The sequence below is a fragment of the Xiphophorus couchianus genome, chromosome 7, assembly GCF_001444195.1.
Source record: "Xiphophorus couchianus chromosome 7, X_couchianus-1.0, whole genome shotgun sequence".
NCBI lineage: Eukaryota > Metazoa > Chordata > Actinopteri > Cyprinodontiformes > Poeciliidae > Xiphophorus > Xiphophorus couchianus.
The window spans coordinates 22626305-22649976 of record NC_040234.1 but is presented as its reverse complement, the minus strand read 5'-3'; the positions used below and the strand labels follow the sequence as shown (position 1 = coordinate 22649976).

Below are 23672 nucleotides of genomic sequence, written 5' to 3'. Positions count from 1 at the left end.
GTGAATACACTCAAATGAGGCCTGAACGATATCAGAAAATTATGTCACTATTGCTAAATAGTGACAAAATAGCATTTCCATAAATATAAATTATATCACTATTAACAAATACTGTGATCACCACATCAGTTGGGATGAATCCACATTTTCCTCACCTCTGTCTCTCTTGTGTGCTACCACAACTCTATGAACAACAAGCTTCTGTAGCAATGACCTTTTGTAGCTTCACCTCCTTGTGGAGAGTCTCAATGACTGTTTTCTGAACATCTGCCAGCATAGAATTGCAGATTATTAAGTGGAAGAAAAACAATACCCCAAGAACATTAAAGAGCAATCCACTCAATGAAACCTACGCAGCAGACCATTAGCATAGTCTGAAATGTCAGGATTTCAACATGTAAACCCTAGTGTAGCTATTACTTGCAATACCTGTTATGAACGCTGTCTTAAGTTTTACTTTCCATAAGCAAACCCCACTTTTAATTTGTTCAGTTAAGACTTAAAAGCGATACATGAAGCATTGATTTTAGGTGCACTCTTGCAAATTGCCAGCTTATTTATGAGAAGATTAGCAGAGCTAAATAGAGGTCAAACCTGGAAGAAAGTATGTCTTTGCTTCTTACCATTTTTAAATCTACAAAATAAAATCTGAATATTTTTCTAGAAAAACCAGTTTAAGTTATATTCCCCAGATATGTGTTATTTTTACCTACTTGTTCACAGTCATTCAGGACATGGCAAGTCCAAAAAAGGTTTCAAAATAAAACAACTTAAGTTTAATTTAAATTATGCATAATAATAATTCATTGTATTGAGAGCCACTACAATAAATAAATATTTATGAAGAATTTTATTAAGTGGAGTTACTCATTAAAACTTGGTTTTATTCAGAGCCTTGCATTTGTTAAAGGTATAGCAGAGATTAGATTAGTGACACTGAACCAAACTCATATCTAAACATTTGACTTCTATAGGTCTCAACAATTTATTCACTGAGAAAAACACACATCTGATATGCAGAGCCATTTACTAGTCATTTTTGTTCCAGCAGCTTGAACACATTTTTAAATCACATTTTACGTTACATTTCACTGTGACTTTGCCGACCCCCCCTCCCCCCCAAATTGCTCTTAAGAAATTTCCCTGTTTATTGTCCCCCCTAAATATGAAATGGGATTTCTTCCCTAGCAGAGACCCCTAAAGACTTGATGTTGTGCCTGCAGCAAAAAGGTGTTCTACAAGTATTGAATAAGAGGATTTAGTATAAAGGTCCACCAACACTTTTCAGAATTAGATTTTAGAAAACATTTTCTTTCCACTTTTTTGTTTTGATTTGTTGCATAAAAACTCTGAAGTACAAAAAAATTAAGGTTATAAAATTGTGAGAAAGTTCAAGGTTGTGAATACACTGAAACACACATTCTTTTTTGGTGTGGAACAGTAAAGCAGAGCTAAAACTTACTTTCATACCCAGCATTTAGAGTCAATTTTATGATTTTATCCCTTTTTTCTGTAGCTGTTTCTTTTAGTGATGAAGAGAAAGAGCAGCTGAGAAAATTCACAAACCGCTCCTTCCTGCTGGACAAGACATCTCGTTGCCAAGCATGGCTCAGCCTTCTTGACATCCTGCTGGCGTACTCCTATGAAGTGCGTTCTGCAGAGGGGGAACACAATGTAAGTGTGAAGGCAACTTCTGGTGAGCAGCATCCATCCATTCATTATCTTACATGTTTTCCCTAGTGGGGTCGCGAGGGATGCTGGTGCCTATATCAAGCAGTCAACGGGAAGGAGGTTCAACCTGGACACTCCATCACAGGGCAACACAGAGACAGACAGGACAAACAATCACGCACACTCACACCTAAGGAGAATTTAGAGAGGCCAATTAACCTGACAGTCATGTTTTTGGATTGTGGGAGGAAGCCGGAGAGAACCCATGCATGCAGACTCTACAGACAGAAAGGCCCTAGGCCAGGAATCAAACCCAAGACCTTCTTGCTGCAAGGCAACAGTGCTACCAACTATGCACTGTTGAGCAACAATTCCAATTAAAACCAGAAGTTTACATACACCAGATAAAGACACACCTGTCTGAAATCAAATCAGACCAAACTTCTCTTTGGGTCAGTTAGAATTACCTAAATAATAATTTCCATTCTTTCTGGAAGCTCTGAGATTACAAACAGATCCAAGTTCTCACACTAGCCATCAGTGGTACAGACTAATTGTGTTGTGAAATATGCTTCAAAACATGGCTGAAGTGTTTGATACCAGATACTGAGAATTAATCTTTAACTTTTAAGCCACGACCTTTGTAGATAATAGAGATGCACCGATTACCGTCTTGTGGCTGATCACAGATTACCAAAGCCTACCTGCTGTTTCTGATTTTGGCCAATACCAATTGATTTTTAGTCTGAAATGTTGCTAAAAATAGCAAAAAAGTCACTGAGTTGGCATCAGACAGGATTGTCAGATTCCAGAGTACTGGCATTAGTGGGGTGATTACTGCAGGCTTGACCTGGTGGGCCGGTTTGTCAGTCAAGTCTCTGTCGCTGTATAGCAGAAGAGAGCAATGGTTGATTTTTAAACCTTTGATGTGGTTAAGATCAGGGAATAAGATCAACTTCGGCCAAGCATCGGCCAATCTCCCAAAATGAAGTAAGTCAGCGCAGATAAATCGGTTGGTTGATAAATTGGTGCATCAGTAGTAGATTAACTTTCTTTCTGTTTGGGAAATTGTAAAATAGAGACAGACTGTATCAAAACTTCTCTAAATGTTCCTCCTCTGTTTTTAAAGCGTCAAAGAATTGTTCATTTCTCCCTGGCAGGTAGAGTCACCATGGACTATCAGAAAACTCAGTGGTACTCTGTGCTGGCTGGAGGTGAGGCTACTTTTTTTTTTTAATACTGAACAATTATATTTAAGCTGACTGCAAAAGTAATTTTGAATAAATGTTCCAGTTCATATGCATTCATGTTCCCAAGCTTAATTTTAATGTTATTTATTTATTGGCAGATAAATAACTCTTGGAGCTTCAAGGTGCTGTAACTGGTTCTCATTTCAGCCATGATAGAAAAAACAAAAATCCAGCAGGAAGTCATAATTATGAGAAAAAGCCCTAATTTTGATGTTCTAAGTCATAATAATGAAATGGAAAGACATTTCATAATGACTTTCCATTTCTCTAAGGATGCTTGATCCTATGGAAGCTCATATTTCATAATCATGACTTTGAATCTCATAATTATGATGTAGAAAATCAAAATTCTAAATAAGAAAGTCAATTTCGACTTCCCATCTCAAAATTATGACTTATAGATTTATATCTGATAATTAATACTTTGAAAGTTGAAATTATGACTTTCTATATCAAAATTAGGACTTTGAATTTCATAATTATGACTAAAGTTGGGTAGTAACTAGTTACATTTACTCAATTACATTTACTAGAGTAACTTCTTTTGAAAAAAATTACTTTCAGGTGTATTTTTACTATGCTGTACTTTTCACTTTTACTTCAGCAATTTTATTATGAAGTATCATGACTTAAGAAAAATTTCGGAATTCGCTACACTAAGTGAAAAACAAATATGTTTTAGCCAAATATTCACCAGACACAGACTCACACCTGCAGTTTTTGTTAAAGTTTCATAAGTTTTTTTTATTAAACAAAATTGGATTTGGAAAAATCAGATTTTCTTCTGCCTGATTTTGTTTTTGTTGCTTGTCCTTAAAATACCAAAATTTCTACTTAACTGGTCTGTCTGGTGATGTCATTTTATATATACTGTATTAGATAATTAATAATTTGATTAGTTTCTCAGTACTTGGACTTTTTACCAAATACGTTTTTTACTCCTACTTGAGCTACTTTTACTTTTACTTGAGTAAAAATATGTTGATGTAGTGCTTCTCTTACTTCATCCAGAAAAGATGTTACTTTAGTAAAGATGTTATTTCCCACGCCCACTTGAGTTAATTTTTTACAACTCTCTGATTCAGACTTTATATTTCATAAATATGACTTTGAAAGTCAAAATTTGACTTTATATCCCATAGTTATGACTTTGTGTCTCATAATTATAAATTGGGCAGACACAATTATGACTTGTTTTTGTAATTATGACTTTAAAATGTGCAGGTATGATTGATATGAACTTTTTAATGCGGTGCATTCAAATATGGATTGTAAATGGTAAAGATTAGTTGAAAAGAACTCCATCGCTTCTGTGTTGCAGCGAGGTTGTAATTTTGCGCCGTTTGTTTTTCTTCTGTCTTTACTGCAACATCTGACCACGCCCACAGCCAATCAGTGAACTGGAGCTGAGCTTGCATCATTCACACAAGTTGGGCTGGCCTGACTGGCCCTACTCCAAAGCAGGGCCCGAAAAAGCAGGGACCGGCCTCGAAAAAATGCCAGTGGGAAGACTCGCAAAGCAAGCCGAGTAGAGTGGTGCCTGACTCATTAGAACCAGTGGGGCATTAGTTCCCCTCTAACAGATGCGATCTCAGAGTGCAAACCTTCAGCAACAATATCCACTTTAGTCTAAATGTTATTTCTCAGTCTGTCCATCATAGCTTGAATCCTAGTATTCAGAGATCTAGTTGCATTATCTGAGTCCAGCATCTTGGATAGGATGGTGTTTTCCAGCCTCCTGTCTGATGGTCTTGATTTTTGTGAGTGTTGTACATTCGTACGGCACAGGTTGAGATAGTGGGCATAAAAGAGTTTATAACCACTTGAAAAGCAGCTGCAGAGTACTTATATTTATATCACTAAATCACTATAGTGATGAAAAAAGTCAGGTTTCCTCTGAACTAACAGTGGACACGTCCACTGCTGATCATCTTTACTTATATTGATACTTTTACTTATTTATTTGATTACTATTGGAGCTTTGCAAAGACATTTCGCTCAATATGCACATTTTAAATATACAGTTGAATTACAATAGTCTGTCTACATCTATGACACGGCTCATCTTGTCATTAACACTAGGGAGGCGTGTCGGAGGCTGCCTCCCAGAGCCTATTTGAATATTTTAATGGGTGTTGGATATGCTCATGTGATCGGGCGAGGGTTCCTGGAGGAGACTGTGACTACAGATTGAGAGGTGGACATTTTTTTTTCATGTCGATAGCGGCGGCATTGAGGGAGAGAACGGTCTTCGCCTGCCTGGCAGCTCCCTTAATGCTCATCAGGCAGTCGGCAGGGCTGTCTGCCTCCATCAGCGTAGCATCTCCCATCCCCCGCCAGCTCCATCTTCTCCTCCCTCCTTAATCTCAACAATAGCCAGCTCTGTCTTTGACTGGCAGCCAGTTTGTGAGTCACCATCACAGTTTTCTCACTCCCATATCTATTTTTTTAGGTCTTACTTGGTGCCTCACACTCTCCTTCCTCTACAGTGCTATACTTCATGTTTACTTGTCCTCATTTGACTGAGCTGGTGTTCCCGAGTCCCCCGGAGAGCAGCAGCAACAGACCTTATTTACACTTCTGCTAAACAAGTCCCTGGGAAGGGTACGATCCCCCCGACACACTTTCTGCAAGCTAGCGGTGCATCCTTTACAAGAGGAGAAGGGAGCGGGAAGCCTGGATAAATGTGTGTTTCTCTCTTCTGACTGTGAGCTCTTTAAAGCAGGGACAGCATGCGGTGATTAACGAGAGGCAGCGATTAAGAGACCAGGGTCGCAGAAGTGTTTAAGAACTACGAGTCCCCTTTTTGGTTCACTCTATAAAGGAGTAGTTGTTAGGAGTAATTAGAGCTTCATCACCTTCATATTTAACCCGAGGAACTGGGGAATGTAAAAAAAAATGCAAGGAGCTAAATGTGTGGCAGAAGAAAGTTCTTGTCATTTTTATTTGTGTATTTTTATTAGATGTCTGCCTACAGAATCTAAATTTCTAGTCTCCAACTTTTGGAAAGCTTTGACCTGCTGATTCCAATTTTTCACTGAAAGCTTTACTTTAAGAAGATGTTTTAGGAAATCTATATTTGTTTGTATTATTATTTTTAATATATGCAAAATGTGTTGTTTGTCTCCACTCCATGAGTTCACCTGGACCCTTCACTCAACTCTGAGATTTACAAAGCACTGACAGCATTTCCAAATTTAACACAAACCATCACAGGAAGATTTAAAGTACAAAAAAGACAATTAATCCTTTGTAGTATCTGATAAAATAATTGATCTCTTTTGCTCATTCACAGACTAGATGAACCGCAGACATGTCTGGATATATAGACAATACAGTTACCTTTTTCGAAAGTCCCTATGACTTCAAGTTTAAACTAAAGTCAGAGGGGCTAACTTTATGTGGCCAAGTGTAGATGAATGAGCCAAACACACCCAACTATGAAAAACGTATGTAGGTGTCTCATTATAATGAGATAGTATCTCAAAAATAATGAGATACTATCTCATTATATTGAGATAATTTATTTTTATTTTTTTAACAGAGTGGTGGAAACAGGCTTCGATAATTTTGTTTTTATTCATCAATTGAAAATTATTGAGATGGCAATGTGTGTGATGACAGATGCCCTGTGGTGTCCAACAATGGGCACAAAATAATTGCTATAAGTCCAGTTACCTAATTTTAAAACCAGGCATTCATCAATGCTTTGCTACAATCTACCTGCAATGCATGTGGCTAGTGTCAGTTCTGACTGAATGAAAATCATTAGAACCTATTTATGTCACATTAACGAAGAACAGCTGAAAAGTTACTGGGTTTATCAACTACGGTAGCAATTTCGCTCCAACTCCTCCTCTTGTCATTTCTATATTCTTTGCATGTTGAATAAACATTAATGTTGTTTCCACATATCATCTCCAATGTCCGCTGGACTTCGGGTTGCAGTGTCAGCTGTTCCTCTCTGTAATTTCCCCTCAGAAAGCACTGAGGAGAATCCAGCTTTCTGATTGGCTACCTGTCACATTCAACAGGCTGCGTTAACGATCCCAGTCGGGGAAAACCCCTGATTTAGATCAGAGCGGCCACCATGATCTACCGCAGGGTTGCTCAAACTTTTTGAGACCAAGATCTACTTTTTCTCTCACCAGCCGGTTGAGATCTACCTCATGACACGAAGACATAAAAATTGTAAATTAAACTCTATTGACTTATTTTATATGCGAATATACATCAGTTATAGCAGAAATAATAAAGTGATAGAAAACATAATGCAGTATATTTCTTCCTCAGTGAGATTCTCCTACCGTTTTACACTCTCTTTTTGTCGTTAAGCACAGCCGTTGCCGTGGCAACCGCCTGCGCCCCGCAAGCGGAACAGCGATTACGTTAAAAACATAACATTCAGTCCGTTACGATGTCAAGTTTCCAGACTTGATATTTATTTCTCGATTATTGGTTGATTAGCTAATTTAAACTCCTGCTCTGCTAGTCAGTCTGTCTTTGTCGCCTTTTTTTTTGTTAATGGAGCTGAAACGCACTGAATTGCGCAACACCTTGTTGAAACAATAATTACTGAGAATAAATTTTAACAGGTTTTGTTGATTTATATATATATATATATATATATATATATATATATATATATATATATATGTAGGGCAGTGGCTTAAATATGTCAGCAGATGCCACCAAAATGTTAGATTTGTTCTTTGAGTTGTGGAAGTCGGTGAAGTGTGTCCGTTGAAGGACACCGTACTTGGCGTCTGTTACGGTGCGCTGGCAGTACAACGGTCAGTATTTGCTGTGAATTCTGAAGGTAAGCAAAGCTGACCGCCAGCTCCTCAATGTAGCCAAATGTTACTTTTAATGTCCAAGTAGTTAGTTTTGTATCGTTTTGTCTTTTTCTTCTCTTTTTTTTAATATATGCTGTATCTGTTAAACAAAAAAAAAAAGAAAAGAATGATAATAATAACTGCGTTAATGAGACTTATATTGACACGCAGTATTTGCTGTGAATTCTGAAGGTGAAGCCGCTGCGCTGTCGGTTGGTCCGAATAAACGGTCTGAACCACGATCTCAACCGCCGTGTGTGTCCGATTTATGCCTCAAGTTTCCTTCCGGCAACCACCATTAAAGAAAACACAACGCAGAGTCTAAGGAACAGCGAGGTGTCGTCTCACACGGACAGGGTTACATCTTTGGTGCCGTGACCCGGATCGTGGTGCTTCAAGATCACCCAGGCAACAACGCCAGCAGCCCGGTTACCCAACGGTTTCGTTCTGGTAGTTTGTTGAGTGTATGGCAATCTGAGTTAGCGTGTGAAGCTAAAGCTGCAACATATTATTTTAGTGTCACTTTTATTGCACTGTTTAAGGTAGTCAAAAAAAAAAAAAATTGTTTGTGAACTACATTTTGTTTGAAATATTTATTCTATTGTGATCATATCCTTTCTTTGTCTAGTTAGAATTTTGGGAGTGCGTTAAGATAATTTAATTATTTATTTATCTTTAATTCATAGCGAAAAAAAAAGAGTAAATAATTACATTTTGTTTGAAATATTTATTATATTGTGATTCTGTTCTGATCATTTATATAAGTTTAACTGGAATTTTGGGGAGTGATTCAAAATAACTGTGCCACACAATTATTTGTGTATTTATTTATTTATTTATTCATAAACACTTAAAAAGGGGACGTACACATACAAACATACATTTTGGCAGTCTACAAAAAAAAAGAGATCCTTGAAAATAATGAATGACTATGCAGTTACCCCAATGAGGCAGATGCCCTCTGCAGTAACATCTAGCCACCTACTTACCCCTGAACCAGTACTGAGCCACAGATTCGACTCCCCAGGGGTGCCACACACCTACCTACCTGGAGGAGGAGCAACAGCTGATGCCAGCAACCAGCCACCAGCAGCGAGGCCAGAGCCAACCAGTCAACCCACAGGACTTTATGGCCAGCAGCTACAGTACCACACCCCAGTTCCCCAGGCCAATGATGGAGGAGTAAACACACAGCACACCCCCGCAACCCCAATTCGGTCACCCTATGTGGATCAGTATACTTCTACACCTTGGACTGGCATACATATGATTGCAGCTTCCCTACCACCTCAGGCTATGACAGGAAGTCGGATTATGCAGCAACCTGCTGCTGCAACCATCTATCCACACCCAGCAGACCTTTATCAGCCAGTGAGCCAGCACCCCGCCGGTTATGCTGGCTCTCCCACTGTGCCCCAAGCTCCATTGTATTCATCGGTCAGTGGTCGATGGGGCGTTCATTCAAACAGGCCCAACCCTCAAATTATGAATCACGCAGCTCACAACCATACAGATCCGTTCTACGGACACGGCCGGGCTGCGTACGGCGGATTCCTGCAGACCCACCAGGTGAGAAGTGTTCCTATATTTACCGGTAATGCTGATAGTAGGATGCTGGTGGAGGATTGGATTCGGGACATGCAATATCTCCTGGAAGCGATTGAGCTCCCGCCACACCTGCAATTTTCCACTGTGGTGCGTCATCTGAGTGGCGAGGCCAGGAAATTAGTCCTGAACCTACCTCTGCATAACCAAACCCCTGAGATGGCTTTTGAAGAACTGAGGGCTGAGTATGGGGACACACAGAGCTCCCTAGATCCACTGGCTGACTTCTATGAGCGCAGCCAAAGACCAGGGGAGTCTGCCTGCTCATATGCCATATCGCTGGAAGCTAATCTGAGAGCGGTAGAGGACAGTCAAAGAGGAGGCAAGCCATTTCCAGACCGGGACTGCAAACTCACCCGGCAGTTTTTAAGGGGTCTTAATGATGAGGAGGTATACATGAGGATCGCTCCACTTAAGCCCAGGTTCTTAAGCTTTCGAGAGCTGCAGGCTGAGCTCAGAGACATGACCAAAGAAACCTAACAGTTCCAGTCATTCCACAAATCAAAGCGAGCTCACACCCAGATTCAGACTGCATCTGGCAGCAGCCCAACTGTGAATGTGGAAGAGACCACCCATGTGTCAGAGTTGTCAGAGCTTACTGAACTGGTTAAAAAGTTAGCTCTTTGCCAAGCAGAGCAAATGACTAAATTGACCTACCTTGAAGCAAGAGTTACTGCTCCATTGCCTGCTCCACAAGTCCAGGCACCCATAGGGCCTCCAATCCGAGCCCAAATCTCAACTGTGACATGCCACAGATGTGGTAAACAAGGGCACATAGCCAGAGTCTGCAGGGCAGTGTTACCAGATCCCAGTAAGGTGAATGGGAACAACTCCCACCCTGCTCAGGCTTTAAACGAGTAGAGCCCATGGTCACCGGGGCAACCACGGGAGAGCAGCCAGACCCCCAGCCACAAGACATAAAGATAACTGACGGAGGGGAGAGCACTCCACTAGTGGGCCCTAGAAACGAAGGTGAGGTGGAAATCAGTGGAATGAAGTGCAAAGCGCTCATTGACTCTGGTTCTCAGGTAACCAGTATTACCCACAGCTACTGGTGCAGCCACCCTATCCTTCAAAAACAGAAGTTACAGCCCCCTCGGATACCTATAGAAGGTGCAGCCGGTCAAAGTGTAACCCACCATGGTGTTCTACGCATTAACCTGAAAGTGTTGGAAAAAGAGTTTAAAAATGTGCCAGCTTTTGTGGTTTAGGACTCAGAATATCGCCTGTCTGTCCCTCTGTTGATAGGAACTAATGTTCTTCGGGCCTCCAGAACCCATCTGCAAGCAACTTATGGCCAACAATTTCTCCAGCATGTCAAAGAGAGCCATCCAGAATGGTACACCTCCCTCTTGGAGGTGGGTGACACAGGACATTATAATGTGGAGGACAGAGTGGGTCCGGCTGTGTATACAGGTCACAAAATACACATCCCTGGGGGAAAAGAAATGGATTTAATGTGCAAGGTGACAGCTGGCCCACAGAGAAGGACTTATACAGCACTGATTGAGGGCCACCATTCCCTGAAGCTTCCTCAAGACCTTCTGGTTGCCAAGGTCCTTGCTAATGTGAAACGAGGATGCACCCCTGTCAGAGTGATGAATCTGTCTCAACATCCAGTCACCATCAAGCCGCACACACAACTAGCCAATGTGTCCCTAGTGGATGGTGTCCTGGACTTCTCAGACAAAAAGCAGGGCCAAAGCTATGAAGGCAGCTCCAAAGACACATGTCTGAGTCTGACTCAGGTAATATCGAGTTGTTGTGTTAACCTGAGTAAAGCTGCAGTCGAGGATGAGAACCAGCGCTCCATTCTTAAAAAGCTGGTAGAGAGGAATGCTGATGTATTCTCCCAACATCCTCTAGATTATGGTCACACAAAGACAGTGCAACATGAAATTCCACTAGTGGACTCTAAGCCATTCAGGCTCCCCTATCGCAAGATTCCCCCATCACAGTGGCAAGATGTCAGGAAGATGTTGATTGAGATGGAGGTGGCAGGGGTAATAAGGCCCAGTAAGAGTCCATATGCTTCACCTGTAGTGGTGGTGACAAAAAAAGACGGCTCACTACGGTTGTGTATCGATTACCGTAAATTGAACTCCTGTAGCACAAGAGATGCATTTCCCCTGCCAAGAATAGAAGAGGCTCTGGAAGCATTGGGTCAGGCCAAGTTTTTCTCCACGCTCGACCTCACTTCAGGCTATTGGCAGGTGGAGGTGGCGGAGCAGGACAAGCACAAAACAGCATTCAGTACACCAATGGGCCTGTTTGAGGCCAACCGAATGCCTTTTGGGTTACAGAATGCTCCATCAACCTTCCAGAGACTCATGACTTGCTGTTTTGGAGACCTGAACTTCACCCAACTTTTAATATATCTGGATGACCTTATCATCTTTTCTAAAACCTTTGATGAGCATCTAAACAGACTGCAGTTGGTGTTCGATCGGCTCCGGGAACACGGTCTAAAACTTAAACCCTCTAAATGCCAGTTGATGAGAAAAGAAGTGCAGTACCTAGGCCACCTGGTATCTGCTGAGGGAATCCAGACTGACCCAGAGAAGATTCGTAGAGTCAAAGACTGGACCAGGCCAACAAACCGCAGGGAGGTACTGCAATTTCTAGGGTTTGCTGGCTACTACAGGCGCTATGTCAGTGGGTACTCTGTCCTGGCAGCTCCCTTATACCGGCTCACGGGTGGTGACCCAAGAATGAAGAAAAGAAGGGGAAAAAAAGGCCTGGCATCTGACCCACCATTCTTATGGACAGAGGAATGTGAGGAGGCATTCCTGGCCTTAAAGCACAGACTTACGACTGCGCCAGTGTTGGGATACCCGGACTACAACCTACCGTTTGTGCTTCAGACAGATGCATCAGGGGAAGGACTAGGTGCTGTCCTGGTCCAGGTTCAAGATGGCATAGAGAGAGTCATAGCCTTTGCCAGCCGAGGGTTGAGTACAACAGAGGCAAGGTATCCCGCCCACAAGCTAGAGTTCCTTGCCTTAAAGTGGGCAGTAACAGACAAATTCTACGACCACGTCTATGGGCGTAAGTTCTCTGTCCAAACAGACAATAACCCCCTCAAGTACATCATGAGCTCTGCAAAGTTGGATGCCACGGGGCAACGGTGGGTCTCCCGTTTGGCTGCTTTTGACTTTGATGTCCAGTACCGGAGAGGACAAAGCAATGCAAATGCTGATGCCCTGTCCCGTATGTCCAATCAAGAGGTCACAGAGACTCTGCACTCATGCCCTCTGCGGGTATGCATTAAAAAGCCCGAACAGGGTGCTGATCAGTCAATACAAGATCCAGGCAACTCTTCGAACCAGAACACAATGACCTCAGCCAACTTGGACCCAGAATCACCAGGACCTAATGACCAATACAGAGACATAGGTATGGAGTCACTTCCCGCCATGACAAAGCAAGAGATCCGCGCAGGACAAAAGGATGATCCTGTTATTGGCCCTGTCTGGCACTACAAAAGTCGGAATGTGACACCCAGTCGGAGTGAGAGGGTCAGTGGTGGCCGACAGGTCTGTCTTCTCCTAAAAGAGTGGAAGAGGCTAGTGATCAGAGACGGTATCATGTACCGTCGCAGCCGCGATCATCAAAGAGGAGTGGTGGAACAGCTAGTGCTACCAGAGAAGCTGCGTGAGGGAGCTATGAAGGCTCTTCACAATGACTCCGGACACTTGGGTTTTGAGAGAACAGTTCAGATGTTAAAAGAGAGATTTCATTGGCCTCAGATGTTCCAGGAGATCAAGATCTGGTGTGAGCAGTATGAGAGATGCTGCCTCAGGAAAACGCCAACATCGGGAGTCAAGACCCCTTTGGTCAGTATTCACAGTAATGCCCCCATGGAACTAGTGTGCGTAGACTTTTTGACTTTGGAAAAGTCAAAGGGTGGAATGGAAAATGTCCTTGTGGTCACGGATCATTTCTCACGCTACGCACAGGCATATCCCACTAAAGATCAAAAGGCCAACACAGTGGCCAGGGTGCTATGGAGAAACTTCTTCTGCCGGTTTGGGCTTCCTGCTAAGTTGCACACTGACCAGGGGCGCAACTTTGAAAGTGCTGTAGTGAAGGAGCTGTGCAAATGTATGGGCATCACCAAAACCCACACAACCCCCTACCACCCACAAGGCAATGGCATCACTGAGCGGTTCAACCGGACACTCATGAATATGCTCGGGACATTAGAGCCACATCTGAAACCTCGGTGGCACGAGCACTTAGATGCAATGACAAATGCATATAACTGTTCACGCCATGACTCTACCGGGTATACGCCATACTTTCTGATGTTTGGCAGACATCCTAGACTCCCAGTTGACCTCATCTTTGGGCTCCAGACTGCTAATAAACCAGGAGAATACAGTGCATATGTTCAGAGACTTCATGACTGTCTGTCACAGGCATACGCCCAAGCAAACCAGACCTCTCACCAGGCAAAAAGTCAACAGAAAAAGTACTATGACCAGAAGGCAAAGGGTCAAATTTTCAACCAAGGGGACAGAGTCTTAGTTAAAGTCTGCCATGTAGAGGGACGGCAAAAACTAGGGGACAAGTGGGAGTCGCAACCTTACATAGTGGTGAAAAAGCAACCCAACATACCTGTGTACGTGGTGCGACCAGAAAACAGCGATACTGAGAGGGTGGTCCACCAGAACCTTCTGACACAATGTATGTTCCTCCCAGTAGAGCAGGCAGAAGAGATAGTGGAGAACACAGAGGATATGACAAGACAAGCCTCTGGAGTGACCGTGCAGGGGATGGAGCACTTGGAGCCCGAAACGTTGGAGGAAATTGTGGAGGAGGTTGAAGGCGAGACAACAAATAAACAGGTTGAGCAGCCTGAAATGGAAGGAGTGAATATACCAGACAGAAAATTCAATGGATGGACGGAACATATAACAGATGGAGGTATCACTGCAGCCCCTGCACCCAGTGCTCTTAGAAGGAACATGCAGAGGAATCGACAACCCCCAAAGAGATTTTCCTGTGAGTCACAAGTAGTGGAAAGTGAAGACACTCAACAGAAGATAATAAGAGGACGAAAGCTGTGGGAGAAAGCTAAAGCCAGAAAAGCAGTAAAACACTTAGGAAATTCCACTTAATGGAGTACATGCTGGCCATTACACTGACACAGCACACAGTCATGTTTTTTTATTTTTTTATTTATATGTTCATTGTTGTTTTGGGTCTAGTCTGATGACTGGGACGCCATCAAAGAAACAACGGGTAGATGTAGGGCAGTGGCTTAAATATGTCAGCAGATGCCACCAAAATGTTAGATTTGTTCTTTGAGTTGTGGAAGTCGGTGAAGTGTGTCCGTTGAAGGACACCGTACTTGGCGTCTGTTACGGTGCGCTGGCAGTACAACGGTCAGTATTTGCTGTGAATTCTGAAGGTAAGCAAAGCTGACCGCCAGCTCCTCAATGTAGCCAAATGTTACTTTTAATGTCCAAGTAGTTAGTTTTGTATCGTTTTGTCTTTTTCTTCTCTTTTTTTTAATATATGCTGTATCTGTTAAACAAAAAAAAAAAGAAAAGAATGATAATAATAACTGCGTTAATGAGACTTATATTGACACGCAGTATTTGCTGTGAATTCTGAAGGTGAAGCCGCTGCGCTGTCGGTTGGTCCGAATAAACGGTCTGAACCACGATCTCAACCGCCGTGTGTGTCCGATTTATGCCTCAAGTTTCCTTCCGGCAACCACCATTAAAGAAAACACAACGCAGAGTCTAAGGAACAGCGAGGTGTCGTCTCACACGGACAGGGTTACATATATATATATATATATATATAATTCTTTAATGAAGCTACAAACGTTTAGGATCTTAGTGAATATTTTGATAAGCCTGTCAGAAGAGGAAGTGCTGCTCTCATTGTTCTGTCGGCGTTCAGTTTGTCACCTACTGCCGAGATCAACTCAAAACCGAAATCGTAAGCGACAATCTTAGAACGGCTGGCGTTCTAAGATTGTCTTAAGGGGAAAAATAGGAGCAAAAAATCATGTAGTGTGAACTATTGCATCAGGTAGTCGATGTGCCCATTTTCTCTATTTAAATCTAATTATTACTGAAGGGCAACATAGTATACAGACTTCATAATCTGCACTGTTTTGGTTGAATGCAGTATTTATTTCCAATTTGGCTTTATGTTGTTTAGTCTTTATTCAAGTAAATTTTTTGTTAATGGAGACTGAGAATCCATTTTATTTTTGTTTTTGGTTGTTTTGTTTATTTTGTTTATCAGTTCCAGTGTTTAGTGTTCTTTTGAAAATAAAGTGTATCTATCTTTGGCAGAAAATCGCATGCATTATTACGTCATTTCCATTACATCAGTGTAAAAAGGTCTTCAAACAATATTATCGTTTATCGCAATAATTTTTGAGACAATTAATCGTTCAGCAAAATTTGTTATCGTGACAGGCCTACATAGGTGGGTTTTATATCCCGACTGTCCTCAAATGGAACCGCATTAATTTGGGTTTGATTTGGCATAAACAAAAGAAAGAAACTTGTGAAATGTGTTATTAAAACAATTAATTCAAACAGCTTTAAAATAAAAAAAATACAATCTCCTTAAATTTATAATTACAAATAAAACTTTGACACCAGAAAAGACAACTGTAGTGGGCTTCTTAAATGGATCCTTCAATAAAAATACAGAAAAGCACCACTACATAAGCATTCTATATACATTTATAAAAATAAAAAAATAAAATTTTGCAAGAAGCATTGCTTTAAACATGTATAACATTTAAGTACCTCAAAGAAATCAACAAACTCAAACTCACTTCAAAACGGCCAACAGCCTGTCCAGAATGAAGCAGATTCTCGCCCTGAACACTATACGATTTATCTCCCCTCTGAACAACACAAATACACAAAACAGGTCAAACAAACAATATACTGAGGTCACAACCTCAGAAGTCTGTTTACATTTTATATTAAACACTCACGCTGTCACAGAGCCATGTACTATCCCTCAACGGTTACAACAGCCAGAACTCACTGGTCATGGGCGTAAAGCAATCTAAATAAAATCTCATCTCTACAAAAACAAGAAAATCGACCAGTACATTTTACAGTATGAAGCTTATATTTATTATTTGTATACTAACATTACAGATTATACCTAGGTCATCTTACCAACTTATGAAGTTCTTTTACTGTTATCTTTACAGCTTCAGATCGGGATCAACGGCTGTTCCGCAGATATGTCGGCACAAATATGCTACTTAACGCTTAGAATTACTCCACAGTGCCACCTGCTGGACACTTTGAAACAGACAAACAAAGGGAATAATGGTGACTTCACTTTGGACATTGAGATCTAACTTCACATTTAAGTCCTCTTCTCTCAGTAACAACTTCCATACTAGTGACCGATCAGGATGCCAGCTCTGATTCCAATTGTCAGCTGAATTGTTAGTAGATATTAACTTTAAGGTGGGATACATTTTTACAAAGTCATGTTCTGTTTCCTGCAGACCTACAGCTGCTCACGAGACGTCCTGGTGTCCTTTGGACGAAGGGTTTTGTGCTACCCCCTCTACAGACACTTTGCTTTAGTGGCCTCGTCAGTTTGTGACGCAGCTAAGATTTTACAATCAGGTGAGTCACCAAAGAGCACCACACAACATAAAAGTTTAAAAGGGACTAGTAATGCACCTGTTACCTTTAGAAAGCCAGTAGCAATCAGTATCTATGTTTCCATCAGTCAGGGCCAGCAGGGCCTTCTCTGCTAGCCCTAGAAAATTGAAAAGAAAAAGTGTAAAATGTCTTATTCATATTTAATTGTATCTATAACTTAATTCTCTTATTTTACAAACATGTTGCTTATTGGTATTATTAAATATTCACTATAATTCCTTCTTTAAAAAGTGCCTTAGCTGCTCTGCCTCAGAACCTTCTGTACAAATTCAGCTACCCTTTTGACAAAAATGCCATGAAATACACCATAGTTGGCATTACTGACAGAATTATCAGCCAATCAAAATTTACATACTTTGTTGAACTTTGTAAGGCATTTTAAAGACTACCTATGAGTGCTACGAGTGGCTAAAAACTAACACAGATGCATGGATTTTATTTACAAGTAATGAGTGAGTGTTACTTTTCTATTATTTTCCCATACAGACTTTACAAAACATTATTTCTTTTAATTGTTTACATGTGCTATTTGAGCAATTTGGATTAATGTTGAGCTTAACTGGGGAACATAGAAAGGTTTTGCTAAATTGCTGACTGTTCAATTATGTGCGGTGTTGCCTGTGTATTTTGTTAAAGTATACAGTTATATATATTTGCTTAACTTGGAGTATGTTTATTTATTTGCCTATTATTAGATGGCTGTAGCTTGGTGTGGTGAATAGTTTTTGCATTGTCCTTCACAATGTGTGTATTGTTCAGATATAGTTAACGCCTACTGAAGGCCCTGACTGAAACCCCATGGCACGCCACTGGTTTCCATTGACCATGTAAATGTGAAATGTGAAATTTGAAATTACAAAAACATTTGCTTAATGGAAACATGGCAATTTCAAAAAATGTTTAATTTGTTGATAAAAGGTTTTGGTGCTTTTATCAAAAACCAGAATGAGTAAGTAGAATGAGTTAGCTACTCATTCTAAATAGAAGGAGTTAGTTTTTCAGCTGTATTGAAATTAGCTGTATTATTGAATGAGTTGTGATCAACGGATGTTACTACTGGTAGAAAAATCAAAGAAGGCAACAGGAAGTGGAAGGAGGATGATGGTGCAACATGTTTTTTAATGTTATATAGCATGAACAAACTTATTTATGTGTGATTTTAATTGTGTTTCTTATTTATTGTAAATTGCAAAATTGTGGTTTTTCTATGTTAGCCGAATACCGATAAAGTTTTGTGCACATTTATCATGGAAACACAGCTAGTTTTGGTGCATCTTCTAGACAGCAGACATTAAAATGAAATACTATTTCTCTTGGGTCATACTCAAAAAAGTGTATACTCTCAGTGTATACTCTAGGCTAATAAAGTATGCAATTTTAGGAGCCTTAATAATATTTTCTTATTTTCTTAAAATGGCAAAGAATAAAAAAAAAAACAACCCTTAAAATGGAACTTGACGTAATGTTGTTTAACAAAGTAGTAAATAATGTGTTCATGCTTCAAAACATCAAACATTGACAGTTTAGTGACAGAGGTTCTACAACAAAAACAACACATAACACTAAATGTAGCAGATATCTTCAGTTCTACATCTCTCTGAATTTGATCTGTTGTTTTCAGTTTTTTTTTTTTTTTTACCCCTCCAGGGGGTCTTTTTTGTGGGCTCTAGTGTCCCTTATATGATAGTGGGCCGACAGGAAATAGGGAAGGAGAGGGGGGAAGACATGCGGCAAATATCGTCGGGTCCGGGAGTCGAACCCGCGACGGCCGCGTCGAGGACTCAAGGCCTCCAAATACCAGTGGTGGGAAGTAACGAAGTACAAGTACTTCGTTACTGTACTTAAGTACAATTTTCGTGTATCTGTACTTTACTTAAGTAGATTTAATAATGGGTACTTTCTACTTTTACTCCACTACATTTAACAGTAAGTATCTGTACTTTCTACTTCACTACATTTCTATATAGCGTTTCGTTACTCGTTACATCCAAGACGCATTTCAGTTTTTTGATTTGTTCGTTAGTTTGAAAGTATCCAATGGCGAGAGCAGAATCAGTCCGCTGAACCAATCCAAAGCGGGAAATAACCATTAGGCCCTCCCTCAAGAAGATGAAAAGTTAAGTTCATGTTTTGTTAGGACGAAAGACTAGATGTTTCCAAATCGCTTGATGTTTGTTAGGTCAGTTTAAAGTCCCTTTTTTCAGGGAAACAATTTTCTTTTGAACGTGTTTATTTTGAATTAAATAAAACATTTCAAAGGTATAATAATTTCTCTCATTTTGCCTAATTACATGTAACCCTGCAGGTCATCCCTGGAATTCTGATGCATAGAATAAAATATCTAAATCTAAACTGTCACAGGGGGTAAACACAATAAAAACATGCTTTATCTGCAGCATTGCTCATTAAAATGGTACATTACTGATTTATTAAAACTAAATACGATAGGTACACTTAATGACATTATATAAGCCTTTAGGTATTATGGTCGGCAAGTACTTTTACTTTTAATACTTAAGTAGTTTTAAAAGCTTGTACTTTCTTACTTTTACTTAAGTAAAATAATAATGTGGTACTTTGACTTTTACTTGAGTAAATTTTTGTCTGTGTATTTGTACTTTTACTTAAGTACATTGTATGAGTACTTTCTCCACCACTGCCAAATACGGGTCGCACTACGCCACCACGGCACGCCCCTAGTTTTTTAACTAAAACACAGAAGCTGTCTTTACCGAGTTCATTTTCAGATGTATGATGTAAGATTTATCTATTAGTGAACTGCATTAGCTCCAGTTCACACTCCAGACCAGATGGTGGCGGTAATGCACACTTTCAATTTTTTTAAAAAGTGCCATAAAAAGAAGAAGAGCCATGAAGCCGGGGAGGAGGGCTCGGATACGAAGAACTCTTAGTCCTTAGAGAGAGACCAGAAGCAGGAAGGTGGTTAGCGTTGAGGAGTGGAATTTGTCAGAGTGGTGCAGGAAAAATAAACAAAACTCACAAACTACCTTAAAATCTTTCCATACATGATCTGAATATGCTGACCCTTGCAGAGTGGTGAGGGGACTGGCAGTGCCCATCTCCAGCTGTCATCAGATGAGAGGCGGGGTTCACCCTGGACAGGTCACCAGTCCATCACAGGGCCCTCAAAGCTAACAAAGAATAAAATATATGAAAGAGAAATGTAGATTAACAAGGGGAATAAATATTTTAAAATCAAATCATGTTTATTAAGCACTTAGTGTTGGAAACACAACAGTTTTTACGCTGTTGTTAAAAATGTAGCCAGCTGCTTAGTACTCATGGAGTAAAGCCTTCCACCATGAAGATGATGTGGAGGTTCATCCTCAGAACTGGTTGGTGATCTGGTCGAGCCAGAGCCTCTTCTGAGACAGGAAAGTCTTTAGGTTTTCTAATTCCTGATCCCTGGCTTCCTCTTTCATCTTCATTTGCTTAGACTGCAAAAATATGTTGAAGATAAAAACAATGATGAACGAGTTATAACAGCCTCACAATATCAAAGTCTCTTTGGCATACTGAGCTTAATTAAAACCAGGTTAAGTTAATGAAGAAAACTATATTAATATATATTATGTTCTTAGGAAGGAGAAATGTCAGTTTCTCCTTCCTAAAGGAGAATAAATTGTTTTAATAAATTGTATAATACTCTGTCCTTGGTGAAATATTTGTTCCAAAAAAGCATGTGATAGTACACTTAGTACACTTTAAATTGTTCTTTTCTACAAGTTGATTACTATTACAATACACTAAGCACAAAATTAGTTGTTCCAAAATGACACACTTCAAGTTAGCTAATCCTAAGCGAACTTGAAGCATACTCAACATTAGTCTGACTAATCTAAAATATTATATACTTAGTATATTTATTTTCACCTGGCCCATGGAGGGAAACATGGATTAGCTGAAAGGATTAGCTGTTGACTTTGATATCTTTAGTCTTTAAGGGAAAAGCCCCTGCAGACTGTGAAGAGTCAACAATGTAAACACACTTGGTACATGTAAAGGCTGAGATTGTCCTGCTGGGGACAATTCTAACACTGGTAAATGACAGCAAATTAGAGGCCTTTTAAACCCCTAATTAGCATTTCATCAACTCACCGAGTAGGAAGATTAGTGTTCAGGAGTGTGAGAGAAAAGACAGTCACTTTTTCCCCGCACTGTCTTTTTCTTATGTTCGAACATCTACTTCCGTTTTCAACCTAATATTTCATAAAATCTAATACTCAAGCCCAGCTTTTGGTAAGAGTTACTGCTTTGTTCTGGGTTCCTCGTAAAGTCTGGAAATTGAATAAAAGGAACAAGTATGCAAAAATACTTTTTGAATTTATTCATTTCCATTGTTAAATAATTGTGACTGTTGGTGCAAATAAAAGTCTAGCTTTTGGATCCATCCATCAACCTGTTGATCTGTCCATCCATAAACCAGCCAGGCAACAAACAAACAAGCAAGCAAACATGCCAGTCAACATAGAATTGTTTAAGAACTCTGTTTATTCATGTTTCTTGCTGTACCCCTTCATAGTTCAAGCATTATGCTCAAATGAGTAATGTGGCTCTTCCCTAATGAACTGAAATTTGGCCTTGCTTGTGTCTGAGAGTGTTTCCTCCCAGAATTACACTGCATCCTCATTAATTTGTCATAGTGAGGGAAACTCTAATGCACAGTCCAGTTTTAGCCACTCTGTTTACAAGGCTGCTTAAACAATCACTCATAGGTATTAGCAAAACTAACCTTTCAACAATGGTAGACAGGTTAGGGCTGCAGAGGAAATGCTATCCAGTGGTAAATATTTAAGCAGCCCTGAGGCATGATGGCAAGTATTCCCAACAAGGCCCTCCACCTGTATCGGAAGTGTAAATCAAGAGCCATCAGAAATGCAGGGAGGAGCAGGGAGCATAGGGGACACTGGAGTTAGGAGGTATGGAGGCCAGCATCAGGATAATAGTGCTGTCATTCTTTTACCAACATGATAGGAAAACTAAATGTTACCTGCAGCAGGATCCAGTCAACAGACGTCTTTGTTCATGCATCCAGATATTTTACAGAAGATGCTGTAGTCTCCTGAATGTTGAGAAGGCTGGGAAAGCTGAGGCATCTGATCAGAGAGAAGTTAAACAACTCTGACCTACTTGTATAATAGTCATTGAAAAGTCAAAAAAGTGTATAACAGAGTCTGAGTGTGCTCAGGGTAGTGATTTTTTTTAAATTTGTTTTTACCATTCGTGAACAAGATCCCGAGATACTTAAACTCCTCCACGAATGGGGGAAGAAGGGAGCGGGAGATCGACAGGCGGATTGGCGCAGCGTCTGCTGTCAAGCGGGCGCTGTACCGGTCCGTCGTGGTGAAGAGAGAGCTGAGCCAAAAAGCGAAGCTCTCGATTTACCGGTCGATCTACGTTCCCACCCTCATCTATGGTCATGAGCTTTGGGTCATGACCGAAAGAACGAGATCGCGGATACAAGCGGCCGAAATGGGTTTTCTCCGTAGGGTGGCTGGGCTCTCCCTTAGAGATAGGGTGAGAAGCTCAGTCATCCGGGAGGGACTCAGAGTAGAGCCGCTGCTCCTTCACATTGAGAGGAGCCAGTTGAGGTGGCTTGGGCATCTGGTCAGGATGCCTCCTGGACGCCTCCCTGGTGAGGTGTTCCGGGCACGTCCCACCGGGAGGAGGCCCCGGGGAAGACCCAGGACACGCTGGAGAGACTATGTCTCTTGGCTGGCCTGGGAACGCCTCGGGATTCCCCCGGAAGAGCTGGAAGAAGTGGCCGGGGAGAGGGAAGTCTGGGCCTCCCTTCTGAAGCTGCTACCCCCGCGACCCGACCTCGGATAAGCGGAAGAAGATGGATGGATTGTTTTTACCAATAGTTCCGTCACAGATAAAATGTTCCTGACCTGGTGGAAGCTGTGTCTGTCAGACCTTCCAAGCTTTCATTATACTGGAAAAAATCTGACAAACGCAGAACACTTTGTGCAGGTTTGTACAAAACCTGCTGCTGCTCTTAGTGCCAGTAAAAAGTTTCACCACTTGGAATGTTTTTATAGCTTCTTTTAAAAAAAAAAAAGGTTTGTTGATCATGACGGATTTGTAAAAACAATAAAAAGGGTTAAAGCATCCAAGGGAGTGAACTTTCTATACCCTTTAGGCATTGAACATTGGCAAAATAGTGTAAAAAAACCTTTTTTTTATTGATGTTCATTTGAAATAACATTTCATCACTGAAGCTCTTACAAAGAAAAATGAAGGTTTCATGTTCCCTCCATGATCCAATGATTTTTCACCTCAAAATCTCAACAAACTGTGGAGGCCACAAACTGAATCTGCCCTGACCAAAGTGAGATAAGCTTCAAAACATCACCTTTCTCTAATACTTAAGACTACTGTGGAAATTTTGCTCCAGTATGAGACTCCATCAACAGCACATCTCTTATTCATGTGCTCCTCAACCCTGGAAGCCTGGCCATTGTCTTCCTACACAATTCTGATCAATTGTCATCGCCATTCAGTTCTCCATCTGTGTTTTGTGTCATAGAGCTGGATTTCTCAGGATGAATTTTTGGCCAATCAGAAAACATATGATCTGGGCTGAAGGAAGGGAACATCTAAAACATGCAGAGCAGTGT

At 40.8% G+C, this 23672-nt stretch overlaps 1 protein-coding gene across 1 annotated transcript in view; it reads left to right on the top strand.

The window, feature by feature from the left end:
• The window catches only part of shq1 (SHQ1, H/ACA ribonucleoprotein assembly factor), a 64712-nt gene that overhangs the window by 18921 nt on the left and 22119 nt on the right, over positions 1–23672 (top strand). The window contains exons 8-10 of the mRNA XM_028022817.1: positions 1517–1674; positions 2832–2885; positions 16869–16992. Coding sequence (XP_027878618.1) covers positions 1517–1674; positions 2832–2885; positions 16869–16992 — 336 coding nt within the window. The remainder of the gene's footprint in view (positions 1–1516; positions 1675–2831; positions 2886–16868; positions 16993–23672) is intronic.